Source organism: Quercus robur, chromosome 2 (genome assembly GCF_932294415.1).
Source record: "Quercus robur chromosome 2, dhQueRobu3.1, whole genome shotgun sequence".
NCBI lineage: Eukaryota > Viridiplantae > Streptophyta > Magnoliopsida > Fagales > Fagaceae > Quercus > Quercus robur.
In genome coordinates, this window is record NC_065535.1 from 79,975,609 (window position 1) to 79,994,051 (window position 18,443).

Consider the following 18,443-nt stretch of genomic DNA (forward strand, 5'->3'; position numbering starts at 1 on the left):
TCATCGGGGGCATCCTGTGGACGTTGTTCACCTGCCTTTGATATGACTTCTTGAGGGACTTAAACGACCCTCTTGTGGATGGCCCGCCTGTGATTGTCTTAATCTCCCCAATCACACTTTGCGGACGTTGGGGCGTACGGTCCTCGTCCCTTGGTGAGGCTTCACGTTTGTCCTTGTCATCGTCCCTGGACATACTGTGCTCCCCCTTTTTCACAAATCTCTGCAATTTCCCTTTTCGTATGAGCTCCTCTATTTGCTCTTTCAAGTCTCTGTAATCCTCTATGTAATGGTTATGATCATTGTGGAAATGGCAATACTTCTTCTTATCACGCACGTTGGGTGATGAATGTAATGGCCTAGGCCATTTGAGATAGTGCTCATCTTTAATCTACGCCAAAATTTTATCAACAAGCATAACTAAAGGAGTGAATTTTACCATTCGAGGAGCTTTTTCGTCTTTCCTTTTACCCTCGTCACTTGTTTGACGATCTTGACATTCCCTTTTTTGTCCTCTACGATCATCCTCCTTCCTTCTTTTTTCACTGGTCTTTTCCTCATCCTTTATCGCAGCTAAAGCGTCTTCTGCGTTCATATATTTCGATGCTTTTAGGAGCATTTTCGCCATCGTCTTAAGAGGATTCTTCGCGAGTGAAACCACAAACTCTTTGGACTTCAATCCAGCTTTAAAGGTAGTTAATTGTACCTTGTCATTAGCTTCATCTACTTCTAAGGTTTCTCGAGTGACGCATTTCACATACGACCTCAGGGTCTCTTTCTCCCCTTGTCTGATGGTGAGTAAGTGGTCTACTGGTCAATGTCATAAGAAGGCATTGCCTAACTGCTCAAATTTGTCGATGGATGATGTTGGTAACTTTGTGAACCATTCCCTTGCAGCTTATTTGAGAGTGGTGGGGAAAGAGATACAGAGTATTTTGTCAGGAGGTTGTTGAAGGCCTAGTTTCGTCTTAAAGGTGTTGAGGTGATCCAGGGGGTCCTTGAGACCGTCAAACTGTTCAAATTAAGGTAGGTGAAATTTCAATGGCACTGGGCATTCTAGGACTGCCGCTGTAAAAGGTGAATCTGTCGTCTTGACCATCCTATCTAGGCTTCGATCTGTCTTCCCTTTAATGGCATTCCTCAGCTCGTCGATTTCCTTTCTCATCTCCTGGAGAAGAACTGAGTTTGGTTCATCCGGAGTGGCCGGCCTTCGATGGCCACTCCTTCTTTGACTATCCTCGTTGTCTTCTTGATTGATCCTGGACTGATTTTCCTCTTGTTGAAGTCGTAGCCACATCTCCTGATTTTGTCTAGTGAGCTTTTCGACGCTAGCTGCAAGTGCCTGGACTTGTAGGGCTAATGCTGCAGGATCCTGGTTGGACTCCATCTGAACTTAGGAATGGATTGAAAATTATGCTTTTGAACCTAAGTGCGTAAATGTCATCCCCACAGACGGCGCCAAACTGATGAAGTAAAAATCATCAGTCTTGTAAGTTCGTCCAGATGGAACTGGATCCTCGTCACTGTCCCTGCAAATGTGAAACAATGGCTCCCTTAAGGTGGCCACCGGTGTGGTGCCTGCCACCATGCCTCCGATGCCAAAGTTTGTATATAGAAGTTTTCTAGAGAATAATAAGAAAGGACTGAATATCAGAGTGTCTATGAATACTTTTGGATGAGTTTATGTACCTGGTTTGTCTCTGATCAGAGTGTATGTATACAACTTCATGGTTCCTAGCCGTTGGGGGCCTTGATTGTGGCTTTAGTGCCTTTTTTTTTACGCCTTAGGCCTCATGAATATGGGTTTTGATGAGGCTTCAACGGTTTGCTAACTGTTTGGTAACTGTCCAAGGTATTGATGGCTCTTATTAATGGCTCTCCTGTGTTCGTGCCAAGGTGGACGAGTTCATTTGATGAGATCGTTCAAGGAAGTTGAGTTCGTCAGTCCCATTTCTACTAATTTCGAAGACTTCAAAGGCCTAGTGTTATGGATCCTGCAGAAGAAGAATAACCTAGAACCATTCGCTATGATCGTGTGGTCGATATGGAATCAGAGGAACTAAGTCCGAGCTCAATAACCAAACTTCAGTCTAGACCAAATGGCCCAGCTCTTGAAGGATCGATAGGACGAGTTCATAGCAGTGCAAACTCCACCAAAACCTAGGACCCCTCGTCATCGTGTTTTATGACATCCCCCTCCTTTTGATTTGCTTAAATCAATTTTTATGGCGCCACATTCACAACTGAGAATAAATCTGGCATTGGAGTTGTAATTTGGAATAGGCAGGGTCTAGTCATTGCCTCTCTCTCCTAGATCCTACCCTAGGTGTATAAAGCAGTGGAGATTGAAGCCTTAGCAGCTGCTAAGGCTCTACAGTTTGCTTCAGAATTAGGCATTTCAGAGGCTATATTGGAAGGTGACTTGGAGGTGATAATTAAACCCTTTATAGAAGATGTTGACCCTTTGACAACTCATGGTTTGTTGATCTAAGATGCAAAGTTTTGTTCTAGATCTTTTACTCCATTACATTACTCTCACACTAGGAGAGAAGGTAATATGGTTGCACACAATTTAGCTAAGTATGCAATAAATGTTTTAGATGATGTTGTTTGGATGGAGGATGTTCTACCATAAACTCTCAATGTAATTCAAGTGGATTTAGCTAGCTTTTCTTAATAAAAGTTTAGTCTTTTCCTTTAAAAAAAAAAAAATTGTTAGGGAAAGCAAATGGATTTAGTGAATAACATATAATTTTTTTTTAAAAAAAATTTATAAATGGTTTAATTTGGCAACCAGTCACACTGTTGTATGAATTATGATGAAGTGGCTCTTAAAATGGCAGCAACTTCAGAACCTTGCATTAATGAACATAACAATCAAACAACACATCAACTAGATTTCAAAAAGAAAAAGAAAAGGAAAAAGTAAACATGAATGTGTTGGCCTAATAAATTGATGCTTGTTATTATCGGTGATGCTTAATAAATTAAAGGGGAACTAAGAGTTTTGTAACTTAACTTACACCTTTTGATTTTTCTAATAAAGGTTTCTACAATTCAAATTCCTAAATTATAATTATTGAATTATCAAAAAAAAAAAAAAAATATATATATATATATATATATAGAGAGAGAGAGAGAGAGAGAGAGAGAGAGAGAGAGGGATGCATCACGAACCACACGTTGATATGACGAGTAAAATGATTGCATTTCATCGAAGAGCGATGTTATATGCGTGAAGAAGTGGCTCCTAAAATGATAGCAACTTCAGAACCTTGCATTAATGAATATAACAATCAAACAATAAATCAGCTAGATTTCAAAAAGAAGAAGAAGTAAATATGAATGTGTTTGCCTTATAAATTGATGCTTGTTATTATTGGTGATGCCTAATAAATTAAAGAGGAAATAAGAGTTTTGTAACTTAACTTACACTTTTTGGCTTTTCTAATACAAGTGTCTACAATTCAAATTCCTTAATCCCTCGTTATAACTATTGATTTATCAAAAAAATATATATAAAGGGATGCATCACAAACCACATGTTGATATGGTGAGTAAAATAATTGCATTCCATCGAAGAGTGATGCTATATGTGTGAAGAAACATTAAAAAAAAAGTGATGACAAATGATATTCACCAAATAGAATGAAATGAGGCATATGTTATATATGTGTTTTTCAAAGCCTTTTATTTTCCAAGAAAGCATTTCCCATGAAGGAATCTTTAGGGACAAATTTGAGAAATGAAAGTGCGTGGTGTAAATTGTTTTTTTCGAATAAAACAAACATGGGTAAATTGCATTTTCCCCATTTATCCATTGGGTCATTTATAATTCCCTCATAAACTATAAAATCAGCCTATATCCCCCCTCCATTATTTAAAATAGACAAATATCCTCTCATGGTTTTAAAAATCAGATCGTAGGCAAAATCAAATTTGCTTTTGGTTCCCGACTTTTGACCACTTTTTTCTCAGTTTTTCTTGGTTTTAGGCTTTTTTTTTTTTTTTTTTTTTACTAGACTAGCCTCAAGTTCCCGGTTCAACTAGTCAGACCGCCAGGTCCGATCTGGTTTTTTAAAACATATAATGAAATATTTTGATTCTTTTAATATTCATACCGAAGTTACTAAAATACCCTTGAGGGGGGCAACTGTAAATGGTCCAATAACCCCAATAGTTAACATTCAAAGAATCCACATTGGGCCATTTGGATTTCCTCCCTCAAGGGTATTTTAATCAATTCAATAGAGAATATAAAAGACATCAAAAGATTACGATTGATTTAAACAACAAAATGGACTACAATGGGCTGTATGCTTATTTTCAAAAGTTAAAAGAGGATATTGTGAACGACCCAATAGATAAAGGGGTAGGTGAAAGTATAATTAACCCAACAAATATTATTAGAGGATAGACAGAATCATAGCATTTCCCAGGAGGCTTCTTAGTTGCTCTGAGTTGTAGGCTTGGTGTTCTGGTTGTACTTTTGATTTCTATACTTGTTTATCTGATAAAACTTCCTCATCCATCCAAGAAAAACAAAAGCAGTGCTGGATAAGAAAACAAAATCCAATCATCAGAATTAATAATTTGATCTTTTCCTTAAGGAATCTTCCATTAAAAAATTTAAAGGTAATAAACCTCATGTGCTAGAAGCTGCAGTACGCTTGCAAGTTGCAGCCATACCCAATTTGTCTCAAATTACTCGAAACATTACTTTAAAAACTTTCCTTATTTACGCATCAATCTAATCCATAACAATAAGTGCCGAAGTAGTCCCTTGATGGACACAATGAGCTCAATTGACTTGAAAATATGGTATAGGCTTGAAATTCTCATTTTCATCCATCACAACATTTTGGCGAAACCATACTATTGGTCCCTGAAGTTTATTCTGTGAGCGCAATTAGTCTCTCAAGTTTCAAATGAGCACTATTAGTCCCTCAAATTTTAAAAGTGAGTGATATTAGTCCTTCTGTTAACTGTCGTTAGTGAGATTGTCTATATGGCTAACGGAATAATGATGCATCATTTTTAATTTACTAAAAGTACTTACAAAATTGATGTGGCAACTTAAGTGTCTTATGTCATTTCTAATTGATTTTTATTTATTCTTATGGAAAAAAAAATATTGGCTTCAGCCCCACCCTCTCTTCCCCTATGTAAGTATTTCCCTTTCACTTCACTATTTTTCAATTTTCCGATCAAGTTGCCAGAATACCTCAGAGCCAACAAAATATGCTGGAAAAACTCAACAAAAATCAAGAGCTGAGAGAAGTCTAAGGTTCGGTGCAAGCAACCCAACAAAGAAGATTTTGAGTGCAACAAATGTGACAAGCAACAAAGATTCTCACAATGACTGCCACTGGTTCAGGGTGGAGAAAGAAAAAGGACCAATATTTCTTTCATTTTTTTTCCCAGATAATAAAACATGTATATAATACTTAAAATTCTTCAAATATTTGAAAATTTCTAACTTTCATGCCTTAATTTTTGAACTTTCAAATATCACACCTAAGTTTCTGTTTGAATCCTTATAACTTATTAGTATCTGAAACAATTGTAATCCATTGCTATGTAGTTGATTCAAATAGGATCTAGATTTGGAGGTATATGGAGTTGTTACTCTTTTGTCTTTTTCCATAGGGCTTCATATGCATCGTGGAAATTTTGAATTAGGTTTGAAGAGAAGATCAAAATTATATTTAGATTTGAAACCCTAGTGAAATTGAAACAAAAGGGGGGACTTTAGAAAATATTTTGAAATTGAATAAAGTTATTCATCGTTGATTTTGACTCATAAGAGACGCTGATATTGTGAAAATGAGTCAGCTGAATTAGAGTTTGATATTGGGTATTTTCTAGGAGATGGTAGACGAAGAACATGAGAGAGAAAGGTTGAGGGGATAGATATACAGTTTTTAATTTTTTTAATTATTAAGTTTTTACCAAAATGATAAGGACGCTTGGACATGTAAAACTATTTTTTAAATCACTTACGTGGCATAATAAGCTTGTAAAACTTATATATACTAATATTTTTAGAAATTTCTAATAATTTTTATAATTTTTTAAATTAAAAAATGACACATCATTAAAAATAATGACAAGTCATTACTCAGTTAGTTACATAAGTAATATTATTAATTGCAGTTAACAGAAGGATTAACATTGTTCATTTTTAAAACTTGAGGGACCAATAGCATACACTTGAAACTTAAGGGACTAATTGTACTTACAAGTTAAACTTCAGGGACCAATAATGTAGTTTTGCCCAACATTTTTAGAATGTTTTATGGACAGAATGAAATACTAAGGGTTTGTTTGGATATCGTTTATTTTGCTGAAACTGAAAACTTATTACTAAAAGTACTGTAGATAAATGTAAAAGTTAATTGAAATAGTATAGTGAGACCCATAAATAGTACTAAAAAGTACAGTGAGATCCATAAATAATAACAAAAATAAACAGAATGTTATAATTTTAAAACATTCTAAAAATGAAAAATCCTTACTAAAAAGGTCGGCACACTATTTCTTTATATCAAGTTAAAAAAAAGAAAAAAAAAATTTTTTCCACAAAAAAAACAAGTTTCAAAAAAGTAAAAAACAAAAGAGTCAAAGCAGCCTAGGCATTCATGCAGCTGGCACCAGGTAGAGAGAAAGAAAAAGAGGAGAAACTAAATTGTGTGAGAATCGGACGCGAGAGTCGGACGCGGGGTTGGGTCTTCTTTCCTCCTTTCTTCACTGACCGCCAAAGACTGTAATCAAAATTCCTCTCTCACAATTACTAGCAAATTATATAAACAAACACAACCTCTCAATCCTCTCTCTCTTTCTGTTTTGTCTCTCCAATTTTCATCATTTCTTTGTTGTAATTGGAGAGACCCACATTGTGACCCACAAAGCCAAAAAAAAAAACAACACACTGATTAGGGGATGATGCATAGGCCAAACGATCATCGCTCAAGATCTGCCAAGCCGCTCACCATTCATGGCTACGCTCAGTCTGGTGACCTTCTTGGCTTTCAGAGGCTACTCCGTGACAACCCCTCTCTTCTCAACGACACAAACCCCGTTGTAAGATCTCCCTTCTCTTCTCTTTTCTTTTTGGGTCTATGTGTTTCTTTCAGTTTGTGGGTGAATTGGGTTGTGATAATTGTATTGTATCAATTAATTTGGAGTTTGAAAAGTTTGAACTTTGGTGGGTTAGGCAAGGCATGTCTTTTTATTATTATTGTCTTTTTTTGGTGATTTGGAAATGTATTTAGTAGGGTCTATGTAGATGTAATTTGGTTAAATATAGAGAAGTCATCAGCAGCCCCAAATGATGTTTTAATGAGATCCAAGGACAGAGATGGAGATGGAGATGGAGATAGCTTGTTCACAATTGGGTTACTGGTGAATGAGTTTTCTATCAGTGTGCATTAAGGATTGCATTGATTCTTTACTCTTTTTAATCACACATTAGTTATGAGGGATCTAATTAGTTAAATTCACAATGAGCTCGCATGATGTGTGTCATGTAGTGATAAAATGGACTTGGTTTAATTAAACTAGAGAAGTTATCATTGCTGAATAGGGGTATATGGATATAAAGAATGAGACCGCTCTAGAGTAGGTAGGATGAACACGGATCATATGAGTAGTAACTTCGGGTAACATAGGTGTGGAATTGATAAATAGTGGGTATGAGCTATGAGCTATCATTTATTTTGTTAGGCTTTTTCTTTTTGTTTATATTTGCATCTAGTTTTAAATAATATATCAAGGACTATGCTTTATCATGAATTTAGTGCATTCCTGAATCTGCATGTTTTACACAGTTGTTTAATCTTCTTTTTATGCATCCTTTTATTTTATTTATTTATTTTTGGCTTGATTGCAGATGGCACAGACACCACTTCATGTTTCTGCTGGTTACAACAGGGCTGAGATAGTTCAATTTCTTCTTGATTGGCAAGGGCCAGGAAAGGTCGAGTTGGAAGCCAAGAACATGGTAGGTAGATTCATTGTAATTATTTTCCTTTGGCAAAAATTTGGATGATCTAGGTCGTTATGATGCTTGGATTTTATTTGAGCTTATGTTCATGGACTTATTGTTGTGCTTTGCAGTACGGAGAAACTCCATTGCACATGGCAGCAAAGAATGGGTGCAGTGATGCTGCACGGTTGCTTCTAGCTCATGGTGCTCTTATTGAATCCAAAGCAAATGTGCATTTTCTTCTCAACTTATGATTTATTTTTAAAGAGCTTGAGTTAACTCAAGGGTTTGAAATTGTTCTTATGTCTTCTTTTCCTGTCTTATTGATGCAGAATGGAATGACACCATTACACCTTGCTGTTTGGTACTCACTTCGAGCTGAAGACTGCTCTACTGTCAAGACATTGCTCGAGTACAATGCTGACTGTAGTGCTAAGGATAATGTACTGTGGGTTACAATTGCATGCCATATTTACATTTTAGTAAAAAATTATACTGTAGTAAATTGTAATACTTTGGATTGCAGGAGGGCATGACACCTCTGAATCATCTCGCACAAGGCCCTGGAAGTGAAAAGTTGCAGAAACTATTGCACTGGCATCTTGAAGAGCAGCGAAAGAGAAAAGCAATTGAAGCATGCAGTGAAACTAAAGCTAAGATGGATGAACTTGAAAATGAAATATCAAATGTAGTAGGTTTGCATGAGCTCAAAGTACAACTACGTAAATGGGCAAAGGGGATGCTTTTGGATGAGAGGCGTAGGGCCCTTGGGCTGAAAGTTGGTGCTAGAAGATCCCCACATATGGCGTTCCTTGGCAATCCTGGAACAGGTAATTTCTAGAAAGATTGTTTCTGGCTCATGATGATATTTCTATATTTGCTGTCAACACTGCTAATTTCTCTTTATTTTGCTACACTATGCTTTCTGTATTTTGAAGACAATCTCATCATAATGGGTGAGTAACCTCCCTTGAACTTTGCGGAAATGTTATAAACCTCCTATTTTCAAAAATCACACTTAGCCCCTTGAGGTTACTAATTATATTTTAGGTCTCTGGATTTTCCTGATCATATAACCAACCTAGTTAGTAAATACTATATGATGAGATTTTAATTTGAACAAAGTGTATTTTGACTTAATTTGCAATGGCACATAAATGATCATAGGGGTTATCCGTTAATATTATATATCAAAACCTCAAGGGGTGGAGTGTTGTTTATGAAAATGGGAGGTTTATGATATTTCCTCAAATCTCAATGGTGGTTAGTATAGTTCACCCCATTATAAAAATATAAAACATGTGTTGTTTTGGCATGGTGTTTTTATTGTGTATAATCACTAGATTTTCTATGTACAATGTGAACTTCTTGAGTTGATTTGATAAAAATCCTATCCAAACTATTTGGGATCAACTAAGTTTCCTCCCTCTCCAGTCTCCCCTACCCCACCCAAACCAAAAAAAAAGGGACATACTTTAGGTAGGGGCTTGCTGGTTGTTAATTATGTTATTGAATATGTTTGTGTACTTTATGTCCATCCATGTATTTGATGCTCATTTTCTTCTGAAACCCGGAATATTTTCCAAGGGATTTTAACTGCTGCTTTTTGCCACACCACTTGCTTTGATTGTATCAAGAGATTATTCTATCTTGTTTAATTAACTGGAAAAACATGATTATTATTACATTCAACAGGTAAGACTATGGTAGCTCGAATCCTTGGAAAATTACTCCATATGGTGGGAATTTTACCAACTGACAAGGTAACAGAAGTACAGCGGACTGATTTGGTTGGAGAATTTGTTGGTCATACTGGGCCAAAAACTAGGAGGAAGGTACTCTACTGGGCTTTATAAAATGTTGTTGTTATGTTTCTCCATTTATTTTATTTTATTTTATAAATAAATGGGTAGGGAGAAGTATGGGCGCTTTACCGTAACAAGCTAATAATATAACACCATGCACAGATTAAAGACGCAGAGGGAGGAATTCTTTTTGTGGATGAAGCATATCGACTGATACCTATGCAGAAGGCAGATGATAAGGACTATGGATTGGAAGCCTTAGAAGAGATCATGTCTGTCATGGACAGTGGAAAAGTTGTGGTCATCTTTGCTGGGTATAGTGAACCGATGAAGCGTGTCATTGCTTCTAACGAAGGTTTCTGCAGACGGGTGACTAAATTTTTCTATTTTAACGACTTCAGTTCAGAAGAATTAGCCAAGATTCTCCATATCAAGATGAATAATCAAGCAGAGGAGAGCTCATTGTATGGATTTAAGTTACACACTTCTTGTACTGAAGAAGCCGTGGCAGCACTGATAGAGAGTGAAACAACGGAAAAGCAGCGTAAGGAGATGAATGGTGGTTTAGTGGATCCAATGCTAGTTAATGCTAGAGAAAATTTGGACCTGAGGCTCTCTTTTGATTGTATAGACACAGATGAAATTCAGACAATTACCCTAGAAGATTTAGAAGCTGGTCTACATCTGTTATCACGAGTGTCATAGTCTTGGATAAACTATGACAAGAACTCAGCAAGCATTCTTTTGGCAGCCTATTAGGACTTCTTCAAATTGAATTAGGAAGATTTTTATCCATACGTCTTTCCCTTATTTGCACCATCTTGTAAGGATTAGCTGCAGTTACTGTCAAAAGATGTTGAAGCAGGCATGAGTAGCACTGATAGCTGGTGGGCCTATTTCCAATGAATTGGTTTAATATCCTTTTCTTTGTAATTGAAAACTTCACGGCATCTGTCAATGGTGCATGAAATCTTTGCTGGGTGGGGTTCTATTAAATTCATTATTTTGATTGATTTATTTCTGTCAATAAAATTCTTTAAAGGATCCATTTTTTCTTTTTATTTGATGGATATCTAAATTCACATTGTTCTTTGTATTGTTCAGCCAAACAATAAGATATTGCACAATTGCATGCATTTAGATCATTTTCATTTGTTTACCACTTTCTTTCTTTACTAATTTTCTCTTCATAGCTGGTTTTGTGCACTTAAAGTCACAGGGAATGAAGTATGAACGGTTGGCGCAGTTGTTTGTTACTTCAATATAGCAGTCATGCAGTCATATATGTTCAAAATATGCTTGTGGGAGAGCTAAAATTTTCTCTATTCGTTCAGCCAAATTAATCAGATGAAAAGCTTAAAAGAGTAACTTATGATTTTGGCACCTGAATTTTATATTAAAGTTTAATTTCTCCTTTTAAACTGCTAGTTTAATTGAGATGTTTTGAAAATGGTTCTCATTACCTTCTTCTCAAAAAAAGAAAATGGTTCAATTTTGTCATTAACCTCAAATTCCTTTTAAAATTTGAGTGATTTTTTGTGAAATTTTTTTATAAAAAATAGACTCATTTAAATTGTAAATGGTTTTGATCCGTTTTAATGCAACACCCAAGAGTTTATAAGATATTAGTATATAATTTTGCCTTTGAATAATGTATTATAAGTGGTAGCAAGGATAATAATAAATAGTCTTCAAAACTTTTTTTTTTTTTTTTTTTGAGAAGAAAGCAGTCTTCAAAACTTTAATTATTAAAAAAAATTGATAAAATTAATAATTCATTAATGAAATAAAATTCAGACACATTGTTTTGTTCAAGAGAAAAAACAAATAAACATCTACGTGGCAACATTTTTTTTTTTTTGGGCTGAAGATCTAAATGACAACGTTGAATCATGGATGTAGTGCAAAAAGCATAGAGCCAAGTCCTTGTTGTCCCAATAATTGAAAATCAAATGTTCAAAGTTCATACTTCAAAGCCTTGCGACTTTTGCGTGCAAGCCAGAACTTTTTCAACAATATATTTATACTTCATAGTAAAACATGAAGGAAAAAAAAATCATTATATAATTAAAAATACCAAACCCCAAAGAAAAAAGACCATACAAGTATAATTATTAATTATATCAGTTTCTAAAAAAAAAATATATATAAATAAATAAATACCATACAATTATAAAAGTATTATTGTATGGTACACAAACTGTAATAACCGCAATAACCAGAACCAGTGTCTCGCTGGAAAATCCTTCATTCTCTAGTTATCCAAACATCCCCAAAACACACACACACACACACTCTCTCTCTATCTTCAGAGAGAAGTATGGTCTCAGGCTCTTTGTCAATACTCTCTTCCACATCTTCATTTCTATCCAATTCCAACACCGATACAGCTTCCACTTCCATATCCACTAAACCCAGACCCAGATCCTCCAACTCCTTCAAACGCAGCCTTGGCTTCCCCAAACCTCTCAATTTGGCAATCCCCAGAGCTTCGTTGAAACAGCTTATTGAAGATGGCTCTGCAGAGCAGTTTTTGCAGAACAATTCCATTGCAGACTTCATGAGGTTCAAGAAGGGTGATGGTGGTGTTGATGGAGGAGGCACTGCGGAGTTACAGACTGCTGTGGTCAGCTACAGAAAGAAGTTTCCTTGGTCCCTTTTGCGCCCTTTTCTTCAGGTATATACAATTCAAGATGGTTTTTTTTTTTAATAAATAAAAAATAAAATTTCACTTCAAGTGGGTGTGTCTGTTTCTTATCTGGGTTGTTGTTTTGACTCTGAGATTCTTGTTCTTTTGGTGGTCTAGGTTGATTTGGTTTCGACGATTCACATTGCGGATAAAGAGTATGTCTATTTGTTTTTATAGAGTTTCAATTACTATTGTTCTAAAGTTTTGGTTTGTAGCTTGATTGTATTTGTTGGTAATGTATGCTATTGGTTGTATGTGTTGGTATTATGAGATAGGTATAGGATATTTGGAAACAAAAGTGGCAAAAAATTAGGGTGGTGTTGACATAAGAAGATGGTGAATTCTTATAAAGATAGGTTGGTTGAATCTGAAACATGTAGTCTGAGAGTAACACGTTTAGACCCCGGTTTTACGGTCTATGTCTATTTTAAGCTAATGCTAGAATTTAAGCCCAATTGTTAATGTAATTAAACAATTTACATATGCATGGATAGATAAACAAAAACAAAATCCCAATCAACAATCAAGCACCCACAGGAACACTGAAGTGTTTAAGGAGAGGAAAAACCCAAGAACCAAGTGAAAAAAAACTCTCCGGGACCCATAGCACCAAAAGATCCACTAATCACGAATAGTTGCAGCAGATATCACTTACAAAATCCTTAAAGCTAAGTAATGGCTACGTACTTGAGACTCTAGCTCCTGTTAGCAACCGATTCTTCGAATCCTTTCTTCTTGATTATCACCAGATCTGCAAGTTGATCTGCCATCCGCAAGATCAGGTCTCCTTGGTCACTCCAAGGCCTCTTGGAGATTTGGGATTGTTATCAAATAATTCCTAGCACCTGCAAACACTCAAGACTCTGAAGGTTACTTTGTGTGTAATGGATTTAATCTCCTCTCATAGTAATTGACAATTGGAGAGGGAGAAGGTAGAGAGATGAAAAGGGTTGTAGTTCTAGGGCCCTTGGGTTCTCTCTAGCCCTTCAATATGGGAATTGGGTGTTGAATTTTGTAACTGAAAAGAGAGACGTATAGTGAGGCCGCTGGAATAGCAGAGCAATTTGTAACTGAATTCTCTCAAGTTCTATGATTTTCTTACAATTGAGAGTGATGTGAGTGAGGGGAGAACTAGCTGTCAAACTGAAATTCAAACTTCTGATTTCCTCTCTTAATTTACTTGCCACATTGAATTTCGGTTGAATGAAATTGCGTAGCTTCCAACTTCAATTTCCAGCATTTGGCCTCACAAACCCATTACAAATTAAAACCCACAATAATGCATGAGTAGAATGTAAAATTGAAATTTGAATTACATCCAAACTTGGCACAGGATTTGCCAACACACTAAGGGTCCTAACATAGTCTAATGAGGAGGAAGGATAGGAAGGAATTTTTATTATTTGAAAGTGCCTTCCACCAAAAGTGACAAGTCGCGGATTCAAGTCTGGGAATTAGCCTCTCCAAAAAATATTAGGGGCAAGGTTGCCTACCATAACTTTTCTCAGATCCCACAAAAGTGGGAGTTTTGTGCATTGGGTATATATATAGTGGAAATTGCTTCTTTTTTTTGGTGGTTGGGAAGACCTTTTATGAAATAAACTCTACATCAAGATTAGTAGGCATTAGATGTAAGCTTGGTTTATCATGTTGCATAGGGTAAATTAAACAATTACAATATGTACAGGGATTGAGTAGTTGTATCAACTTTTCAACCCTAAAAATTAGATTAAAGAAGTGGACAGAGAGTGTGGTTGAAGGATATTGATGAAGAGTTAGACTACAAGGAAAATCTGCATTGTGGAGACTCTTCAGACATCTATGTTTGAGAGAGCAAAGGTGAATGAGGTACCATGGCACTCATATGGATTGATAAGGGTGACATCTTGATAGTACAAGATGTAAGTATGAGAAGGGATGGCAGAATGTTTGCACTGGTTAATTAAGTTATTTAGTGGTTTTCGGAATATGTGAAAGGTGATTATGTTCAAAGTAGTGTCATTGTTTCTTGTTTTGTTCATGTGCTGTGCTATATGATATTGAATGTTGGGCTATTAAAAAGAAAAATGTTCATAAAAAATGTGTATTTGAAATGAGGATTTTAAGATGGATAAGAGGAAAAACAAGGAAAGATAGGATAGGAAATGAAGAATTTTGTTTACATCTATGGATGGCTTCTATTGATTTAAAAAAAAGAAAAAAAAAAAAAAGAGAGGAATAGTCGCTTGAGGCGATTTGGTTATGTGCAAAGGAGAGCTAATGCACCAATGAGGAAGAGTAATATGATTTAAGTTAAGGAAACGAAAAGAGGTAGAAGAAGACCTAAAATAGCATTAGTAGAAGTAGTAAAAAAGGTATGTTAATTAAGGTAGGTGACTGAGAGTATGATTTTAGATGGGATAAAATGGTGGAGAAGAATACTTGTGGTTGACCCTATTAGTTTGTTGAGGATCCTAGCTCATCCCAAAAGTGTTAGGACTAAGGTTTCGTAGTTGTTGTTGTTTAGTTATAAAATCCACATTTGAGTATAAAAACATATTAAATCTGGATCATTTCTCTATAACATTGTGGCATGGAGAGATGGAACAAGTGGCCAAAACAATGTGTTAAGTGCTGAATTCCTGTGTGCTCATTTGCCTGTAGAACTTTGGCTTATCATACTCTCTCATGAGAAGAGACATGGAAATGGGATGGTGGGGTTTATAAATTAGGACATTTGATTCCTCCCTCAATTTAAGCTTAGAATTGGAGTTTAGGGTTTAAGTGTCTTTGTTTCTTGCTGAATTGACTTGTGAGTTGAGAGTGTTCTCTTTGGTTAGCAATTAAAATTTTGAGGCTACTAATTATTTTACCTTGTTTTCTTTACTTATTACTTGATGTTCCACTGTATAGCCTTATGGCTAAAATTTTGAGCTTAATGAGTATTAAATTCATAGGAAGGGGATTTATATGTGTTTTTTTTGTGGTGATTTAGGGGAATATGATACATTCTTGACTTTTCTTCAAGCCCTTTCTGAGTTATTTTTATGACTCACTCCCTTGAATAGTAATTACTTGCTGTTTTGTTGACCTTTTTTCTTACTGAAGTATATTTTCCGTAATGATATCAATTCAAATGATTCTGATCCATATGTGCAGATATTTTGCAACCCTCCAGAAGGAACTTGAACCATATGACTGTGTCCTCTATGAAATGGTGGCTAGCAGAGAGAGTTTAGAAAATAGAAGAAACGCCACTGCTACAAAAAGACTTAAAGGCTTACGCTCTCGAGGTTTTAACATCCTCGGATGCATCCAGCGACAGATGGCTCGAGTTCTTACGCTTGATTTCCAATTAGACTGTCTAGATTACCAGGCTGAGAATTGGTACCATGCAGATCTTGACTATGAGACCTTCAAATTACTTCAGGTCTGTTCTTTTATCTCCTCTGCTTAAACTGGTCATGTCAACTAGTAATATTAGCCAATGAACTATAGTTCAAATGGTACCTCCTCTTGTAAGAGCAAGGTGGTTGTGGGTTCAAGATTCACTGGGAATGCAAATATAACTACCAATAAAAAAAGTAATATTATTATGGAGGTCATTGAAGTGATTGACATTTTCTTGCTGTTGGGCTCTAGTTCAAATGGGACCTTCTCCTATAAAAATGGGTGGAGGGCGAGGTAATGGGTTCAAAATTCACTAGATGTGTATATAACTTATCTATATAAAAAAGGTAATTTACATATGCTTTGAGTTAATTTATATCATTCTTCAGTGAAATTTTACAAGTGGGCTAGTTGGTCTAGAGATGCTTTATTACTAGGCGGGTGGTGCTCTTTTCAAGTACGGACATGGATTTATCTCCAACTGCATGTCATACTGTTTTTTTCTTTCATTAAAAGCTTTTCTTCTCTTTCAAAGTCTTGGTATCTGTATGGATGCATCCCTGCTGTTGTGCTTGCCCTATAACTTGTAGTGATGGCCTTTTATATATTTGTATATAATAATATTGCACTCTGTGTATGCGTGTGTTTTTTCTTCCTGTGGTTCAAAGTTGAAAGTCCACCATATTTCTTAATAATTTGTGATCTCTGCATCTAATGCCATCCTATCATTTCTTTTCAGATTGAAAAAGGTGAAAGTTTTTTTACTTTTGCGAGAGATATGACTCTTCGATCAACAAAAGCTATGGTGCAGCCCCCTTCAATTCCAGAAGACCTTGATCCTTGGAGAACCAAGCTTCTATGGGCTTCACGTGTGCTTCCTATGCCACTTGTTGGCCTTCTCATTATTGGAAGTGTTTGTGATACGGGAAGCCAGGCATCAGAATATCCAGAACTTGAAGCCTTGTCTAGGCTTGATCTTGGTGCTGCAATGAAGGTCTTCTTGGCAAAGCGACTAACATCTGAGTAAGTACTACGTAATTACCTGCTTCTTTCTTTAATTTCTTTATATATCCTTCTACATTTTAATTTCATTTGATTCAGGCAGTGATAGTTAATGTTTGATATAATGCTCAACTGATATTTTACTTTTAGAGTTTTGTATTATTACCTAGTTCTTTGTCATGTAGTTCACATAACTATTAATTTAATTATCTTGGGAATCCAGTGAGAAACTAAGAAAGTATATGACATCAATCTCCAAGTGTTTCATTTTTAGATTTGTAAAGAAAAGGCAGCCCCACCCGGTGCCCTTTGGCAGAGAATTGGGGTGGATCATCTAGTTGCATCTTTATTTAGATAAGGGTAAAACTTTAGGTATAGTTTTTTAGGTGTTGTATCTGATGCCAAAGGTTTATTTATTTGTGTGTATGTGTGTGCATGGGGTTGTGAAGGTTTACACAGGTGACAGCAGACGTAGAGGACGGATCTGTTATTATTGGTGAGAGGAACAGAGCTGCGTTAGAGGCACTTAGAAGAGCAATGGATGAGGGCAATAATAGGATTGCCATACTGTATGGGGGTGGCCACATGCCGGACTTAGGGAGAAGATTACGAGAGGAGTTTGACCTAATCCCTAACCGAGTGCAGTGGATAACAGCTTGGTCTATAAGGAATCGGATTCTAAATAGCAATTCCCTTCCATTTCTTAAGACACTGGCCAAAGTCTCAGGTTGGCCACTAAATCGCTACCAGACATTGGCACTGCTCATCTTTTCCTCAGTGCTGGCAATAGATCTTTGGTTTTGGGAGCTCTTTTTCGGCAATGTAGTTAACTGGATCTCGCAACTTGTATCTGAAGTTTTTCAATATGTTGATAATGCACAGGTGATGTGATAATTGTAACTCATATGCATTTACTACTAGACATTCTTTATAAGCTTGTGTAAATATTTTAAACTTGTCTGATTAATAGATAGTAAATCACTTGGTCAGTCCAAATATTAAGTATGATTTTTGATTGGCGAAGTTTTATTGGACATCATTGTGGTAGAACATCAGCCTTACACTAGTTCAGTGTGTCTTTTCTTTGCATAACATTTGGTTACTTCTAATTGGATATGGCTAGAATTAATAGTTGTTGCTTTCTTGCTAAAAATATCACAGGAATATGTTCGTTGGCCATCTCCCTCTTTTCTTTTTTCTTTTTTTTTCTCCCTAAATACAATTTAGGGTTGAAGTTTATAGAAGTGAATCAGTGTGTTAGTCAACTGTCTGAAAGTATGCAGTAGAGCATGAAGTACTAAGTAGAGCCACGAGGGGAAGTGCATGAGAACTAGGATGTGGAGTCAACCGGGCCATCAGGGGGTGTCGCAACATGCCAACACCACCCTCCCAACTCCCAAGTAGGAAAAAGGATCCTGGATACCTGCTGCATGTATCTGAAAAACTGGATAGCATCCTCCTAAGTAGACAAGCATTGCCTAATTGAACCTTTTGCCTTGAATGTAACCCAGTAGGAATACCATGAATAAAGAGCTATTATAAGTTATAACCCTTAATTAATCCAACAATTATCTCATACATTGGTACATGTATG

At 36.1% G+C, this 18,443-nt stretch overlaps 2 protein-coding genes across 2 annotated transcripts; both read left to right on the forward strand.

Moving 5' to 3' along the window:
* The first annotated feature begins 6,639 nt into the window (after positions 1-6,639).
* LOC126715230 (ribulose bisphosphate carboxylase/oxygenase activase, chloroplastic) lies at positions 6,640-10,802 on the forward strand. The gene is made up of 7 exons (XM_050415740.1): positions 6,640-7,080; positions 7,889-7,999; positions 8,116-8,214; positions 8,317-8,427; positions 8,511-8,814; positions 9,680-9,819; positions 9,952-10,802. Exons 1-7 carry the CDS (start codon positions 6,940-6,942, stop codon positions 10,492-10,494), a joined length of 1,449 nt encoding a protein of 482 aa, XP_050271697.1. The 5' UTR covers positions 6,640-6,939; the 3' UTR covers positions 10,495-10,802.
* A 1,185-nt stretch (positions 10,803-11,987) lies between these two features.
* Positions 11,988-17,845, forward strand: LOC126715231 (uncharacterized). Its single transcript, XM_050415741.1, has 5 exons — positions 11,988-12,466; positions 12,596-12,633; positions 15,617-15,887; positions 16,587-16,870; positions 17,299-17,845. The coding sequence occupies exons 1-5, from the start codon at positions 12,110-12,112 to the stop codon at positions 17,738-17,740; spliced, it is 1,392 nt and encodes a 463-aa protein (XP_050271698.1). The 5' UTR covers positions 11,988-12,109; the 3' UTR covers positions 17,741-17,845.
* The last annotated feature ends 598 nt before the right edge of the window (positions 17,846-18,443 follow it).